General features: G+C 41.9%; 2 protein-coding genes across 2 annotated transcripts; both read right to left on the bottom strand.

Moving 5' to 3' along the window:
• Positions 1-792: 792 nt before the first annotated feature.
• Positions 793-8,334, bottom strand: rlbp1b (retinaldehyde binding protein 1b). The gene is made up of 8 exons (XM_061036111.1): positions 8,218-8,334; positions 6,769-6,808; positions 4,932-5,060; positions 3,987-4,191; positions 3,328-3,506; positions 3,034-3,192; positions 2,694-2,804; positions 793-1,728 (listed from the first exon to the last, which is right to left on the bottom strand). Exons 2-8 carry the CDS (start codon positions 6,778-6,780, stop codon positions 1,600-1,602), a joined length of 924 nt encoding a protein of 307 aa, XP_060892094.1. The 5' UTR covers positions 6,781-6,808; positions 8,218-8,334; the 3' UTR covers positions 793-1,599.
• A 4,369-nt stretch (positions 8,335-12,703) lies between these two features.
• Positions 12,704-18,176, bottom strand: isg20 (interferon stimulated exonuclease gene). Its single transcript, XM_061036091.1, has 4 exons — positions 18,093-18,176; positions 15,703-16,383; positions 14,157-14,357; positions 12,704-13,854 (listed from the first exon to the last, which is right to left on the bottom strand). The coding sequence occupies exons 2-4, from the start codon at positions 16,348-16,350 to the stop codon at positions 13,660-13,662; spliced, it is 1,044 nt and encodes a 347-aa protein (XP_060892074.1). The 5' UTR covers positions 16,351-16,383; positions 18,093-18,176; the 3' UTR covers positions 12,704-13,659.
• Between the last annotated feature and the right edge of the window lie 370 nt (positions 18,177-18,546).

Raw genomic sequence — 18,546 nt, 5'->3', positions numbered from 1 at the left:
TCTCTCACACTGACGGAGCTCTATTCAGTCCACATTTAGAAGTCGGTCGGGGAGGAGACCCTGCCAGTCACAGACTGATTTAACTCTTGATTATATTTTATTATCATTTTATTAATTTTATTTACATATGAGATGGAACTGGAAAGTTTGCGACACCAACTCTCAGCAGATGATCATTTTTCTCTCTGCACTGTTAGTGAATTACACGTTTGTTGCAATCCGGCTGAACTGCAATGAAAATCGGCCAATTGTCCCCCAAAATGAATGCATACTGGCACATATATTGCAGACAGCACTGGAGCACACATACTGTACATGGTTTGCTCTGCAGTGCAGTTAGGGGAGAATTTAACCCTTTGTGCTTACTTTGTGAATTAAATGATGTCTTTTTGACTCATTTTACAGGTTTAGCAGGTTCAAAAGATGCAGATCCTTTTGTAAACCGGGCCCTAAGTGTGTATTTTACTCCCTAAAAGGTTCCCTCCAGGAGGGAGGACTTTAGGATTGGGACTTGCAGGGCTTAACATTTATGATCTGTGGAGTACTTGCATTTTTTCAAAAGACATGTCAGCAGTCTAATCTGCCCAATTTTTAAGATTCCTTAAACCTAGGTGGAAACAAAGACAATAGTTGGTGACAGGAACTCAAAGTCCTGGGTACTTCTGGTGGAAAAGCAACTTTTAACATCCAGCTCGAGGCACTGCTGTCATACCTGCAGCCTCACAGAAAAGCACCGCTGATGAGTCCTGGCTTATTTTAGTGTTATTGGGAAGTGATGCAAAGGACTACAACTCTTATTTATATACAGTTTATTGTACATTTATTGACATTCTTATTGGTGCACCAGGTAGCACAATGGGTAAAACTTCACAATATTCATATAGAAGAACGATCTAAAAAACCATTGAGAGACAGGCACTTGATGGAGTAGAAGCCTTGTACATGAAGGGAGTGGAGTGTTGGGGGGGGGCAGAGAGCGGGAACTTTAAAAGCTGGAGCCTGCCAGTGTTACAACAAGCTGTGTGGATGAACTCTGGTCAAGATGAAGCACAAACACACAGAGAGGAGACAGACATAACCGTAACCTGGTATTCACATTCCGACAACGTTGATCACTTCTTTGTCTTCCTGTGAGTCGGCCTGTCTGAATGAGTTATGTCATTATGTTCCTGAAAAGGTCCAATGTATCTGAGTGGTCATGGTGGTTAATCATTTATAACTCCACAGGAAGGCTGAATATTTTCCAAACCATTCCACTTTTAGTTAAACCCCGCCTCCAGGACAGCTTCTGCCTTCAATTCAACTGAGTTTGGCCGATCTCAGAGCCTTTAAATATGCTTTAGAAATGCTTCATAGGGATTATTGAAGAGTGGAATGACATGAAGTTAGTCTGTCTCCGTCAGTGTGACTGTTGCTTTGTCAGGACCTCTGAAAAACTACACCACCTGTACTTTTCATACACTCATGACTTTCATTCATAACTTTGTTTTCCTACAACCACACATCTCAATTGGGCTTCGAGTCTCCACAGTCTGCGGTTTCTTTTGTCAAACATATATATAACAGCTCTCTGCCTTGTTGGTGTGAACAGGAGGAGGTTTAGTCGAACAGCTTGGCTGATGTGGCCTTGCCGTCGTAGTTGGAAGCCTTTCCGTCAAACTCAGAGGGAAGGATGTCGGCGTCAAACTCCTTGTAGTAGGTCTCCAGCTCGTCTCCGTGGACAAACACCTAAAGGGAGGACAGACGCTGTTAAAGGCGTTTGATACACGTTGATTTACCCAACATGGGAATAAGTGAGCTTAGGTCGAGTGGATATCTATAATACCCTGAGGTCAGAAGTCTTTATAAACTTGGTGCAAAGGAAAGTTAGATATCAGGAAGCCAGATAAAACAGAAACCACTGCATTAACTTTATAATGGTTTTGTTATTATCAAGTAGTGTTTGCACATGCAGGAGAAGTCAGATCTGCTACTTATTGAAGAAACCTGTTGGAGCCATTATTGGTATGTTGTTTGTTGGGCCGACCACTAGGTGGCATTGTGAGCCCAGGGAGCTAAACTGGAGTTAAAGGAGGCTGACTAGCAGCAGGTGTTGCGCACAATTGGAAGTCCCATGGTTTTTAACTGTGGCACATCGTGGCAACATAATATGAGAAAACGTGTATTTAATATTCTTCAGAAATCGTTATTTTTTAAATTCATAAATGGACTGGCATATCTAACCTGAGCTTTACGGCCTCATGGAAGTTTTTGTTTTGATTGACTGCATGCATACAGGCCCAGAAGCAAGTTTGCATACCGGCTAACAAAGCAAAATCAAAAGATTGATTTATTTAAGTTGTTTATTGATATCCCCAAGTGAAATTTTCTTGCTGGTATAAATGCACAATTTAGAGTCTTTCCCATTTTTTCTGTGCACAAGTTTTATTTGAAAATGATTAAAAGCCCTACAAATAGATCATATCATAGACTGAAGTTCATAAAATAGGGGCGCTTAGTAGAAGTTTTACGGTATATGTACTTATTTGGGTTTTCATTCTGACACACACATTTAACCTTAGCTTTAATAATGCATATAAGTGGAATCATTCCTGAGCCATCTTTATTATTATTATTATTATTATTATTATTATTATTATTATTATTATTATTATTATTAATAATAAAAAATCGTATTTCTCTGTTGGACTCACTCTCTCTAGCAGCTTGCTCTTCATGAGGGGTTTGACCACGTTGTAGGTGGTGGTGAAGTACCAAGGCTGGTGGATGAAGTGCACAGCTTTGAAACGGGCTGGGAAAGAATCCTGGAGGAGAACAAAAAAGACAACAGATCATATGGTCAGTCCATCGTTCACTGAGGGGTAGTCCTGCAGAAAAAGTACTGATCACGACTGTACTGAACATTTTTGACACCAAGGATCAGTGAAATTAGTGAGTACTGCATCGCTAGAATGAACGCCTTGCTCGATTCTCAACATGTAATATGCCTGTTTTAACAAATAATGTCCACGGTATGAGTTTAGATTTCCCTACCTGCAACATGTCCACCATCTTCTTGAGCTCGGTGGGTTTGATTCCAGACGCCTGCTGCATGGTGAAGCCCTTGAAGTTCTCAATAATACAGAACCCGTTGATCTGAGTCTCCTCATTCTCCAGAAGTTTCTCCAGGATCACACAGTAGGCGCGCAGGATCTGAACACACACACACACACACACACACACACACATATTTGTTGGTTTGCTGATACGGATTGCTAATGTTTGAGATCACTATTTCCTCCTGCTGTTTATTTTTGAACAAAAAGTAGCCAGGAGCCGTGCACCCACCTCATCGAAGGTGATCTCCTCGTAGTCCCAGTTCTCGATGTTGAAGAGCAGAACGACGCGGCCGTACTTGTCTCTGCTGGGCAGGATGCCGGGGTAGCCGGCCTCGATGGTGCTGCGTACGGCCTCTGGGGTCAGATTCTCAAACAGCTCGGGGTAATCCTTCCTGAAACGCACGTAGCCTGCAGAGGAAAAACAAAGGAACAGGCTCTAGGGTCACACCCTGGCTGAATATTTGACCCTGACAACATGAAAAGTCCCTCCGGCAACTCTGGGAAAAAGTTCTTATTTAAAATGTTTATTAAACTTCAGTTGAATTAAAGGAACCAAAGCAGTGGGCCAAATTTTTGTTGCAATGACAGCAGGAAACCTCCCTAAGGGGGCCCCATCTGACAGCACTCACTGTCGTTGCCCTGCTAAACGTCGCATGCATTACTGCTGTGAAAACCAAATTTTGTCAATGAAAGTCTACAAAGAAAAATAAAGAGGAATTATCCGTCTATAGGAGAGGAAGAGCGTCGGGACACTGGCAGACATAACGCTGATGAACACTTGTTGGATGGCGCCACAATTGACTTTTGACAGACAGAACAATTTCTATACTAAATATATACTGAGACTGAGAGAATAACACTTCAAACCTGTCTCCTCTCCAGACTCACCCTTCATGAGGTCGTAGGCTCTAGGCACGTCATACTTCCTGGCACGGATGAAGCGGACTAGCATGCCGTCTGATTTCTCCCCGAATGTGTCCTGAACCCCCTTGGCCAGGTCGTCACCTCCATCTGCTCGCTCCTTAATAATTCCCCTCAGCTCCTTCAATGCGGCCGCTTTGTTCTCATCTGTCTCGTTGAGCTCGTCCTTGGCCTGTAGGGGGAGCCAGATAAAACTGTTAACCTACAGTTAGGCTAGCTTTAGCTTTTAATCGCACTTTCCTCTAAAGAGATGATTTTCACTTGAATGAATTGAAACTTCATGCAGCTAGCAAATAACTTAAATTTTGTTCTTCCTTGTTATGCTTACTCAACTTACTACTATGATTTTTTAGCAGCTTTAACATAATACAGAATCTGGTCTGCTAGCTAACTAGGCTAGCTAGCATGCAAAGCTAGCAAACAGCTGAAGCAGCCTGCTTTAAAATGGCATTGATTTGTTGTTTAGAGACTATTTTTTCAAGTAAATATAATTTGGGTAAATTATGAAAGGAGCATATATTTCTTACTCAAAGAATAATTCAATAGCTGTAGCAGTGAAATGCAAGTTTTAGCTTTCCCAGTGTCTTTTAAGACGGCTAATAACTTGTTTTTCTCTAACAAAAATGCAATCATGAGCTTGGATTGATTTCTGTACTTAGTCTATTATTACAAAGTTAATTTTTATAACTTTATTTAAGTACTGAGACATGAAACTAACAGGAAGTGTATAAAGCAGTGGTGAAGTAGTAGTAAGATAGATTGCTAGTAGTGCAGACAAATGTGCATTGACTGGTTATATCTTGAATAAACAGTGAGGGTTAGATATTAATGCGGTAAGATAAAATGTGCAGGATGTGAAATTAAACAACTTGTGTCCTGAATTCTTGCTAATGTGTGAAAACACTGGGTTACCTTCTGCTTGGTGTGGTCCGGCAGGCTGGCACAGGGTCCAAACACTGGCCCGTGGTCCTTGACGGTGAGACGTTCCAGTTTGGCCCTTAGAGCCTGCTCCTCCTCCGAAACCATGCGGTATGTTCCACTCTGAAAAAGGAGAAACATGTCTTAATAGAGGATATAATACTCTTTATTTACAGGTGCATCATTATGTATGCCAATATGGGCAGATGTGTAGACGTAAACATGAGATCCCAAATGATACTCGCTTTTCAACAGAAACCTAAATGATTGTTGTGACTCTCCTCATATAAGAAAATATTTTTTTTAAACAATAAACAGATCATCTCATGCTCTTAATCATGATTTAGTTGTTGCTAAATCAGCCTTTGCAAACTAAAATAAAATAAAAAACATTTTCTTTTAATGAGCAAGACAAAGAGCATGTCAGGATTTAAGTAAACATTTCCCTTCATAAATTAAAACCAGCTAAAAAGGAGCAAACTACACCGTTCTACAATTTTTCAGGTGCACGACCGCAACAAGATTAAAGAGAGACAGAAAAGTCAGCACGTTAAATGTCCTTCATAGTCTGTTTTATCTGGGTAGATCAACAACGGACGCATTTCAGCACAAGGCCTTCATCAGCTTTCATAAATTAGCCTTTTACGTGACTGCTATAAGCCTTGATTATTATATTATGTCATTATATAAAGCTGTTGGTTAAAATAAAGTGACTGGAAAAAAAAACATGTAGCAGGTAGACAAAAGAGTTGATTTCCAACCCTGGCGTACATTTACTTCCATTGTTTAGATAATTTTTAGGGCAGTAATCTGTGCAGAAATGCAACATGAATAACTTAAAGGAAGTCAAATACATGAAGAAATTTTAAAATGGTCATAGATACAGCGATAAGCTTGCAAGTTGCAGCTGTCACTAGTATTCTGAATGTCTGTGTAAATAAAGATCATGTTGTTTGTGCTTTATCTGATACATCGAATGAAATGAAGAGTCGGCTGAACGTTGCTGCTAACTTTAAAGGTCACATATTCTGTAAAATCCATTTCACCATGTTTCTGTAACACTAATATGTGTCTCTAGTCTGTCTACAAACCCCCCATGACGAGAAAAGTCCATCCTCTCCGTCTTTTCCCTGCTCCACTTTTCAGAAAATGTGTGCTCAAACAGGCCGTTTGGAGATTTTCCCTTCATGACATCATAAAGGGCAGTAGCCCCTCCCCCAGGTGGGTGACACTCCCACAGCTAGGTGTTTGTTCTGCCCTCTGAGTCTGCCTTCTCACCGTAAACAATAGGACATGGAGCGAGAAAGCCCCTCTTACTGCTTGTAAAGTTATTTTTTTCCCTTCGTCTGTTGCTTTGAATAAAAAACTAAAAGCCTCTCTGTGTCCGTTTAATTCCCTCACAAGACCCGGCTGTGATGTGTGGGTGAGGTTTAAAACATCCGTCTTATCCGCGTGAGACACAATGAGTGTTTGCAAGTGTTGCAGGAGGCGTAGTCAATAGGCCTCAGTGTTGGATTAATCCGCCTCACATGAGTCCAGTAAAGCCTGTAAATACACGTTAAGGGCTCGCTAGTCAACCTGAAGCAGGGATCAGAGATTAGGCTAAAGCTAATGCTACTGTAGCTGTTGACGGCATGAATCACAAAGGGCTTTTGGTTGTTGAGAAATGTTGAACTGCCTTTGAGTTCATGGAACAACAAGGTGAATGTGCTTTTGTCCTGAGTATTACAAACACTTACAGCTCAAATCCTTGTTAAATATCAACATCAGTTCATTTTCATTTGGACTAAATCAAATAAATGCAGAAGTGAGTAAAAGTGAATGTACTTACAACCACAGCCATCTCTTCTGCTCTTTAGTTCAGCTTCAAACTGTACAATGGAAGAGGAAAACAAGAGTCTGTGATTCACATGAAATGCAGTAAACAAAAAAACAATTGACACACTGTACTCCACGTTAATCCCTCTTCATCCCACCCTCCATGCAATCACAGGGTCCCTCCATCCAGCTATTTTTAGCACCTGCCCATTCCTGCATGATTTATCAGGAGATTTAAGGTCCACAGTCTCTTTGTTTCGTAAAACCAACAGGTCAGGTTTGAACTCTCCATCGACATGTTGATACATTTTTATAATACATACTCCTCAAAAGTTACCATAAATTACATTTCATGCAGAGAGATTCTTCTTCACTTTCCATTTGTGAATTAATCCACAACTGTATTGATAACCAATTGATGAATCAAAATCATTCATGAAAAGATAAATATAAGGAGCACATTTCTAGTTTCATAAATTGAATAACTTCAGCAAAAGTCCCGTTTCTGACAAGCGGTCCGGTTCAGTACGGTACCCACATTCAAAAGTTGGTAATGGTACCAACATAAGGGATGTGTACCGTCCTACTTGTTGGAACCCTTCTGTTGGGGTGCCAAGGGTACTGATCAGACCCTAAAGGGTCCCTTTTGTTTATTGTGTCCCGTTTTCTTCTTCTTCGTTGAACTAAATTATAGCGGGCTACACTGTTTTGGGCTGCTATGATGTCACACAATTGCATAGCTGATGCAGCTATCTCCATCTGGCTTAAACTCCGCTTACCAAATAAGGGAACGGTTGGCTGTGGAAACTCAAGCAAGTTCAGGGTTTACCGTACCAAACTGAACCAAACTGTACTGAACCAAACTGGACCGCTTTGTGGAAACCGGGCTAAAAAACAAAACAAGAAATTCAAAATTTTTTGATGGAAATTCTCAAACACCTTGTGTATTATTTTTACAGTTGCCTGGATAGATGCAAATTCACTCTCTAGAGTATTTTAAATAAATTGCTCTTACCTAAAAAGTTTCATATTAAAGGTTTGCATGCAGTGGTTTAGAGATGTTCCTCCTGCTTCTCTGTGTTGCAGCTACATCTTTACATCTTTTTGTTATAACATAATAAAAACAACACAGCACACACTGAAACCCAGAGCTGCAGCATCAAGAGTTCTTACATTGCTGGGATTTTTTTGTGAACAGTGGAAATGCTGCTCAGGACCGTGCCAGTGTTGGTCTTGTGATGCATCCGCTGGGCTTACACGCTGACTCAAATTGATTCAGATAGCACATCAGAAACCCCTCAATACCTCTAAACACAAGATGTAAACTAAAGGCTGCTATATATGAACAATTTCTGGATTTAAAGCCAGTTTAAAAAGAGAATTTCAGATCATTGCTCCATGAAATCACAGCAGAAGAAGAGCCGACGGAGTGTGAAGTAGCACATTGGTGCGGGAGCCTTACCTGAGGCAGGTGTGAAGTTTCTGGCAGGGAGTCCCAGGGGTCTGTGTGGAGCGAGGAGGACAGGACCTGTGATTTGTAGTGTTGGGATTAGTGGCGTAACACCAGATTACATCTGACAGATTTCTTTTTTTTTCTTCTTTTCAATCAGCATAAAAGTGGCAGAGGGTGGGAAGGGAGGGGGGGGGGGGGGGGGGGGGGTTGGCCAATGGTGGAGGTGCTTGCACGATGAGAGGCAGTGTGGGCCGGTGCACATTTAGGATGATGTAATGTTGATTAAACACTTTAGATAAGAGGGGGGTGGAGGTGTCGGAGGGATTGGATTGCATTCCAGGGAGACTTGGAGGGAGTGAAAAGTGACCATTGTGACGACTCCTTCTCGGTTTTGATTTCTGCAACGTGATCACCCTCGGGTGAGAGGAGAGGGAGGAGAGAGAGAGTCCAAATGTGCTGCTTCACATGTCTAAAGGCACGATGATGTTAAACAGGAGTTTACTCTGGTTGTAAGGATCTAAACATTTAAACACGTAATCACAGAAACCCCAACCCAAAAATCACTTTATTTAGAAGCTGCAGGGGGTGAGGTAGTGAGCTGGAGGGGGCTGGCAGGCTTTGATGGCATTGAGGTGGAATTTGGCAGAAGAAGGTCTTGAAGCAACAGGTGTAAGAAGCAGAAACAAAGTCTTAAAGGCTAACAGGGCTGAACGGGAGCTAAATGGCACAACGATCCAGCAGAGACGTGGGCCCTTTCTGAAAAGCCACAGTTCAGTTTGGAGTGCGACTATTCAGTAGGGGGTTTCAGTAGACTGGATCCACCTAGACTGAACGTTTCAGCATGGATACTAACTTCTGGGTTTTGTGCAGTATGGTTTAGATGCATCTTTTCAGGAAATGAATTGTATTTTAACACCCACAATGCTGTGCAAAATTCAACTTCACGTGCTCCTCCAAATCAAAACAAACAAGGATAAAGAAAAAAAAAAAAACAGGATGGATGCGGCCGGTTCGAGTAACATGCCTTTCAAATGTTAAGTTGTTAAATTGTTTCCATGCAATGTGAAGGTTTGTATTATTTACTGACCAAGTAGGAACAAATATCGGCCTACTGAACAGCAAAATCCAAATCCAACCTGTGGCTCCTTTCCCGCATGTCATTCCCCACTCTCTCTCTCTTCTTGATTTCTGACTCTATCCACTGTCCTATCTCTCCAATAAAGGCCCAAAAAAAAACAAAATAAATCTTTACAAAGAAAATAATCAGTGGACTAATAGTTGCTAAAAAAAATCATTAGTTACAACCTTACACTTTTAAAAGGTACAGGTATTAAAAAGCACAACATGTTCATAAAATATATGAAATAAAGATAAAATCCCTCACTCTGACTGAGCTCCTTAAACGTAAATACCCCTGCTGTACGGTTTTCCGTAAACCATAAATATTCATACACGCACACACAGGATTTGGATTTAGACTTAAGTGCATTCATATCATTAACAGGGACCCTTAATGATCCACAGGTCCCTGAGATCAGATTAGCGCTCACGTTCACCTCACATCTCAACATAATGACACCGTGCACATGCCGCTCACCTTCATCATTCATGCTGAGTGTAACGCTTTAAATAATTTGAGCACACCTCATCTAATCGGACACACATGAATTTAGACTTCATGTGTAATCCCCCATCCAGAGAGACTGAGTAAAAAAACAACCTTCAGATTAATCTCCAGTTATTGACCAACAAAGAGGTGTGAAAACAAATTAACCAACAGGTCAGTGAACTCAACAAGACAGTGTCATAAAACAGTATAAATGTAAAAAAAATGTACACAAATAGTGTTCAGGTGTTCACACAGGTTGCGATGTGGTGGACACTGAAGCTTCAGTGTTTATCCAGCTCTGCATCGGTCTGTAAACCTTTCTGTGTTCTAACCTCTCTCCATTTTTCAAAAACATCTCCAATATTGATCCTAGTTTGAGCACGTTTCTGCTCGTGGAGCTTATTAGAAACATGCAGAGGCTTTTTAGGTCGAGTACAATCACTTCTATCTGAACCAGTTCTCTTGCCCGCTTCCATCACTGCAACACCTGTTGGTTTGACCTGATAACTGCTCTCATATCTGGCTAACCGAGGGGCGTCCAAAACGGCCGTGTGGGGGTGTCTTAAAACTGCCTACCTTCTCTGGTCCAAACAAATCCAGAGCATTCAGGACCAGAATCTAAAGTTAGAAGGAGGACATACTGGCTGCTGCATTGTTGTCAGAGAAGCCAGCACTTCAACATAGCATGTTTCCTTAATGTCTGATCATATAGTAAGATCACTTTATCATTTCACTCAGTAGATATCTTACATATTGGTCCTTTAAGGTCATAAAATGTCTAAAGAAGTTTAATTTTTTTATCTTATCTGAATCACAATGGGCTTAGATCTGGGTGAGTGGATATATGGAGGAAGCAGCAGGAGCATTCAAAAGTTTATAAAGTTTCAAAAAGTGCCACTCTCCTAAAATACATGAACTTGCTTTTGAAGAGTTTTGAATTCTTGAGTAACTAGCTGTCTGCAGGCAGGTTGGCAAGCCATGGACGTACGACAGGTTGGTGACGACCACGTATCTACCACAGACTGTAATTAAACATGAGCCAAAGCTTGAGCGACTTCACTCTTTTTTCATTTGGATTCTGATCACCAGTTGCTTCCATAAAGAACATGTTGGTGCTTTGAAACCATCTGGCCATGAAGATCTGAATTCTCAAGCCTTTACAAACAGAACAGGGGACACCATACCTCCATGGCTAGCATCCCAAACCTGTTTCCTGCTCATTGAATGAAGACGTCCCTGCTGCTGGTCGGTCAACATTAGGAAGTTTCCTTTTTCTCTGACCCTCACAGCGTTAATGTCACCAATACATGTTTTCCTCCTGATGCAACGATGCAGGAGCGAGCAGTCGACCAGTAATCTGCTAAATCAGGTCCTGGTCCTGATCTGCTCAATAAAGCGCTTTCAGGGAACCAAAATAGATGGATTGGGCTAACAATGCGACTCTGTTCTCTTCTCTCCCTATAGCCTGAGCTGAGGGGCCAAGTTCAGGCTTTAGACGTGTGTGTGTGTGTGTGTGTGTGTGTGTGTGGAGGGGGAGAGGCCATACATGCAGGATTTCAAAATGTGTAGCTCCCCCTGCAGCTCACCATGCTACATGTATGTGTAGTTGAACACTGGTAACATGCTCACATTTTTGGACTTTGCTGAATAAGAGGACGTGCTGTGAGATCATCATCAGTATTTATAAAACTTCTCCTTTGGGTCAACTCACCTGTACATTCTGTGACCTCGTTCACCTCGTCCACGTCCTGATCCAGTGTCTGTGACAGACCCTGTCACGCGTGCCCGGGTGATCGCCAACGTGTTTCCCAACATGTCTAAAGAGTTTCATCCGTTTTCATCCGTTAATACCGCTGCTCACAATGCTGCTGTTAATGCTGACCTGGCTGCGGCTCAAGTAGGACAAACATGACGACATAGTTGGAGGTTTTCCTCTTCGACAGCGTGACCCAATGAGCCGAGCCAAAAAGAATCATTACATTACACACACAACGCTGAATTCATGACGTAAATAGCTCCCCAATGATATAAAAGAAAGCTTGTTACTGTTAGCGAGAAATCTTTAAAACCTTTTTTTCCCCAATACATACCTAGACAGAAATATTACTTTTTAATAATTTCTGACAAACACATGATCAAGTAGTTACAAATCCTAAAGTTTGCAAGATTTAATTCAGTGAAGGTTCAGTTTGTCCAACCCAAAGGACGCAAAATTTACTCCTTTTTCTCTCTGGCTTTGGTCTCCACCAACTCCTTAGGCAAACATCGAAATGATTTATGATGCTGCATTCAGCTGCTCCTCGGATGGTCACAGTTTCGGGGTTGGGAAATCGTTCTTCAGACTTCAGCGTTTTTTCAGTTTGTTAAGTCTGAATGTCATAGCAACAATAAAACAAGACGAAGACGACGTGTGATGTCTCTGTTATGAGTTACATTCGAGCAAAAAGTTGATGTGTAAGACATGAATTAATAAAAAAGTATGTTAACATTGACAAAACATATTTTGCACCCCATGTGATGACGAATATGACGCCAAGTCAGGACCCTTATTATTCCCTGGCTTTTCAGAGTTGTTGGTCCAACTTGAGCAGGCGTTCATGTGCATTTTACAACTCAGAATCTAATTTTTCCGATGCGTCTGACTCCACATGAATGCACATATATAGAGGGGGCGTGGTCAGACACAGCTCATTTACATTTAAAGCTACAGACACAGAAACAGCCTGTTCTGAGCAGGGCTGAAATAGAGGGGTTTATAGACATGATCAAATACAGGATCAGAGTGGATTTAGAACTTCACACACGTTTTGTGGGAGCTCTGAGACTTATTTAAGTTGTTGAAAAGGAGAATATGTGACATTGAAGAGGAAAAGCAGAATAGATAAATGTTGTTTACTTATTTTAATGTGGACACATTGAATCACTGAAAACAGGCAGAGTTTAAATATAACAGGCCATTTTATTAGGACGTTTAAGAGCAGCTTACAATAAGAGGTAATGATATAAATGACCATTACAGTTAAACATATCGTGGTTGGTTTATAAAAAACACTGAAGGCCACTTAAACATGGAGGTAACTTTTAGTTGACATGAAACAGTTTAAACTAAAGTTTACTTTCTTTTACAACCAGCAGTGAGTAAAACTGGAAATTGTTCCACTGAAGAGGTCTGAGGCACAATCAAAAGGTTCTAAGTTGGATCCCCACACTGAAGAGCACCAGAGGGACACTTTCTTTTCAACAAATTTTTTTTTAAAACACATTTCAACAACACTGCAGCACTCCATGCTTCTTTTTGTTTGTGTAATTTGTTCCACATTTTTAGACGCTGCTCCAAGAATCTATCTTTTGGCAGTTTCATGTTAAATGGACAAACATAAAATATACAGTTGTTTTCTAAAAACAGCTGCATCGGTGTCCATTGATAAGTGTTTGTTTTCCTTTCAGGTAAGAGCAACAACCGTCCAAACTTTGCAGAGCATGAAGCCAACACTTCACGCTTTAACATAAGTGCGCTGAAACCGAGAACTCTGCAGGACAAACTCTGTTCCACGGCAGTGAAAATGCTGATACTAGCTCCAACACTGTTTAGAAATAATAAATTAACAAGAGTCTCCATCAGTACAGTAATTTCCCCAAAATTAAAGAAAACATATTTTCATGAGACGACAGTTTTATCACATAACTCCCAGATTTGATTCTCTTAATATTTATTTTTTACATAACTGTAATTTAAGTCCAGCCTGGATGTGCTGTCTGTATGTTGTGCATTCACATTATTAACACTTTTCTGTACTTCCTTGTATTAAGGAATCTGTTGAGGTACCCGCCATACTGTCCTTTCATTTGCTCTCAGCTACGGCATCGTCTGGCCAGTACTCGTCCTGCATGTAGTGGTTTGAGCTCGACGCTTGTTGAGCATCGTCATCGTTGTGAAGTCTGTTCTGCAGCTCCTGCTCCCACTCTCCCTCCACCAGCTTGTAGAGATCGAGGGCGGCTTGAGCGTCCTCCACCGAGCAGTGACCCCGCCTCCCCACCTGGACGTGGAGCACACGGACATCAGGGTGCATCACGGATAACAAACAAACTTCCCTTCAGCTACGTGTACATACTTTTAAAGGGTTAGGGGTATGTTCGGGAATAATTGTGATTTCTCTGCGACCACTTCACAAACAAGTTTTGGGGAGCTCTGAGACTTATTTAAACTAGTTGAAGAGGAGGAGAATATGTGACCTTTACAGGCAGATAGTTATGACTAAACTCATCATCAGATAGTATGAATCATTTGTATGCATTGATTATCAGTTCATATAATGTTATATAAATCACAACATCTTACCTGTATTTTCCTGTTCAGCAGCTTATTGGCCAAGATTTTCAGGGAGGCGCAGCGTTGCCGAGGGAAACCAGCCAACTTGCTGAGGAGCCTTGTGGTGATGGTGTCTCTGACCATGTGAGGTGGATGGATCATGTCCAACGCCTCAAAGTCGTTGTAAATAGAGTGGCCAACGACCACTTTGCCTTCAAGTATCCTGAGGATCTGCAGAAGGAAAGTGCAGAAGACGTATGAATGATTTACAGTGCGAGCTGAGGTCGTAGAGACAGTTTAACGGGTAACTAAACCCCATATTTTCAGCTGTACTGCTCGACCCTGGAATTTAAAAAAAATGCATTTAGAATGTCAATGTATCAACTTGGAGAAGGAGGGGGGCGGGGCGGGGGGTAAACTCGCCCACTCACTGCTTCGCGCCGTTATCAGCCGCAACATGATACAATGTTTGCCCCACACACACATGCGCACTGAGGCCTGAGCCTGAGCTACTGTGTGTGTGGGTGGGGGGAGCGAGTGAGGAGAGAGAGAGAGAGTACGGGGCGAGTGTCTGTGTTCGGCAGGTGTGTGCGAGAGGCGCGTTATGATGCCGGGGACCGGAGCAGAATAAGCAGGAGAATGTATCAACTTGGAGAGGGAGGGGGGCACGTGGGGGTAAACTCGCCCACTCACTCCTTTCGCGCCGTTATCAGCCGCAACATGATACAATGTTTGCCCCACACACAAATACACACACTTGACTCCCCACAGTTCGCCGAGTCGGGTGACGAGGCTTTTATAGGTTTGGTGACGTGGGGGATGCACTCCTACGTAGTACTGTACACCACACAGCCGTTAGAGTTTTTCAAACAGAAGGGCAGACACTATGCACATGTCTAACAGAATATTTCAAATTTCAATACTTTGTACTCAAATGTCGAGATTGGGACTTGGACTGATCCATAACACTACTTAATACTCAAATACAGAGGTTTAGAGTTGAAAAAAGTGGTTTTAGGGTTTAGTTACTCTTTCTTGCAACTTTCACATGTTCACTCTCAACTACAGCTTCAGTTTTCTCTCAGTGATTCCTCAGGTTGCCACAGATGTGTTTCCACTGAGGGATGGATGGCTGCTCAAAGCTCAGGAAGCTCAATATTGAGCAAAGTAAAAACTCCAGCATTTGAAGAAGATTAAGTTCAGCTACAAACGGTCACCTCGCTCGAGTGGTTCCTAAAGTATGAGAAGCTGCCCCCTGGTGGGCAAAGCAAGAACTGCAAGTGGGTCTCAGGAGGTTTCTTCTTCTTGCACTTTTTAACAACTCGAGTATTAAAAATGTTATAAGTGTACAGTCACTGGTGAGTCTTAGGACGGACTCACATTTGGCTTAGTTGCTCTGTAGCGTGTTGAAGCATGATTGTTCCCCCACCCCATTCCCCCCAACGACCTGAACTGAGCACAGTTACCTCCTGAATATAACATAATACAACACACGCATGGCAGAAAAGGGGGAGGGGGGGCATGAGGTCGAGTCAGCACATCACAAAAATGTGAAGTAGAATAATGCAGGCCTCACCTCCTCCCTGGCCTGAGCGAAGGCTGTAGCATTGCACAGGTGATGCCTTCTGATGCCGCTCCAGCGAGTCCTGTAGTCTGTAACGGGCTGACTGGGTCGGATATATTTATCATATAATATGTTACCACGATAGTCCAGGATGCTGCAGCGGGCTAACTCACTGCAGCGTCCTCCAGGCCCCGTCCCCACCATCTCACAGTCCAACGCCACCACTGTGGTGGAGCACGAGCTGAGGCACGGTGAACTCCGCCCGCTAGCCGGAGGACTCGCCTCCGAGGAGAAACCACTGTCCACCTCCCAGCGGTCTCTGAGGGCCGAGACTAAACTGTTCTGGTCCGAAGCTTTAGGCTCAGAAAGTCCAGGGTTAGAAACATTGCTCGTCCTGTTTTCAGAGTTCAGAGTGCTGCGAGCGTGTTCTTTTGTGGCGCTCGATTTTGTTTTTTTGACCAGTTTATTAACGTCCGGTGGTTCAGTGAGATTGTTCGTCGTTTTCCTCTTCATGTTGCCGATGATTATCTTCTGCTGATGCTTCCTTGTAGCTCTTGCACTCTCCAAGGAGCGAAGCATCATGGATCTCTTACACAAACACCTGTAGTTGTTGAGAAGCCCCCGTGAGCCGCCTTTGGTCCTATTTGACCGCTCCGCCATCACCAACTGAGGCAACTTGTCTTGAAGTCATTTCTGAGAAAATGAAATAAAAACAACTTGATAATAATAAAGTCAGGTGTATGAGAGATCAACTCAGTAAATGTGTACATCTATCTCAACAGACACCTTTTTGATTTGAGGAATCATTCAAATAAATCTGACAGCACTCATTCTCGTTGCCCTGCTGAATGTTGGTTGGAGGGCCCCCAATTGACTTAAGCGTCGGGCCCCCAATTGACTTAAGCGTCGGGCCCCCAATTGACTTAAGCGTCGGGCCAGACATGAGAAATAAATTATAAGGAAGATTTTTTCCCCCCATGATGCACTTTGAGACCAAGTAAAAAAAAAAGTTGAAATGGCGATAATAAGGTTAAAGTACAAATATCGAGAAGTCTGAATGAAGAGAATGAAGCTGAAATTTAGATTTATTAAGAGAAATTTGGACTTTATTCACATAATTATATTTAAATTTTACTCTCAACATTTCAACTTTTTTCTCAACGTTTAGACTTGATTCTCCACATTTTGTCTGCAATCTTTGCTCTTTGCTGCTGTAACACTGTAAATTTCCCCATTGTGGGATAAATAAAGGATTATCTTATTATCTTATTTTTACCCTTTTCTCTTAGTGCATAATGACAATATTTCTTCCTCCTCTCATGATTTATTTCTCATTATTTATGGCCTTAATTCCTTTCTGTATAAGTGCATTATCCAGATACTTCACATTATCCACCAGATACTTCACATTATCCAGATACTTCACATTATCCAGATACTTCACATTATCCACCAGATACTTCACACTGTCCAGATACTTCACATTATCCACCAGATACTTCACATTATCCACCAGATACTTCACATTATCCACCAGATACTTCACACTGTCCAGATACTTCACATTATCCACCAGATACTTCACACTGTCCAGATACTTCACATTATCCACCAGATACTTCACATTATCCACCAGATACTTCACATTATCCAGATACTTCACACTGTCCAGATACTTCACATTATCCACCAGATACTTCACATTGTCCAGATACTTCACACTGTCCAGATACTTCACATTATCCACCAGATACTTCACATTATCCACCAGATACTTCACATTATCCAGATACTTCACATTATCCAGATACTTCACATTATCCAGATACATGCCACTTGACATTTTCTTGCCTACCAAACATCATTCAAATTCTGAAACTCTGATACAAAGATCCCTTTTACTCAAATTAGACTTCGATAGAAAACCTGAGAAACATATATAAATCCATCGGCAAGATTTAGTGGTTTATTCGGCATACTGTAAATATAGTGTAGCCTCATGTGTGACTATAAATAGACCATGTCTGCCATCTGTAGCAGCCTCAGCGTCACCATATTATTATCCTTCAAAGCGCTGACACGTGTTTTTCAAGCGTGTTTGGTCAGTTGTAATGATGACATGATTCAAACACTGTACCTACGGAGTTCACAAAAAGCATGAACTTGTGTTTAACTGTGTCATAAACCGATTATATCTTTAATTGCCAGTTATTGAAACTGAGTTCGGCTGTCCGCTCGCTTAGCTAAACTTCACTAGCATTGTTTTGCTAGCTGAATCAAACTGCACAAACACGACACTAAACTTTATTCTCCGATTAAAGATACGACATTAACCTGGTATTAAGATCGTTGACAGTAAAGAAAAAGGAATACAATGGAAATGTGACAGTAAAGTACATTACCTTCTGACGTAGCAGCACGTGTACAGCCTGAACATGCCTCGACAGAAGTCTCCAATGCTCTTACCTGATTGGCTCTCACTCTTCTTCGTTTATTGTTTAACAGGAAGTGTTTTTCTACCAAATAGTGTTGGAGTCGCCGCCTACAGGTCAGGTTAGTCGCGCTTTTACGCCAAAATATGATTCACCAGCGCAACATTTTCAGATTCAGATTCAGATTCAGACAACTTTATTTGTCCCAGAAGGACAACTCAGTTTCACAACCTACCGAGCCATTGAAAAACGCAAAGACAACATAAAGGAAACAATGACAGGAATGTGTCTAATGAATAGACACTAGATGAATGGACCTCACAGGTGATCTCACTGTACAGAAGCAGATCAGGGGCGTCGCCAGGAACTCCGGGCCCCATGAAAAGATCTCACATAGGGCCCCTAACACGGCCCAAACTAAACC

Source organism: Labrus mixtus, chromosome 4, assembly GCF_963584025.1.
Source record: "Labrus mixtus chromosome 4, fLabMix1.1, whole genome shotgun sequence".
In the NCBI taxonomy this organism is placed as follows: Eukaryota; Metazoa; Chordata; class Actinopteri; order Labriformes; family Labridae; genus Labrus; species Labrus mixtus.
The sequence above is the reverse complement of the archived record's forward strand: the minus strand, read 5'-3'. Positions and strand labels throughout refer to the sequence as shown.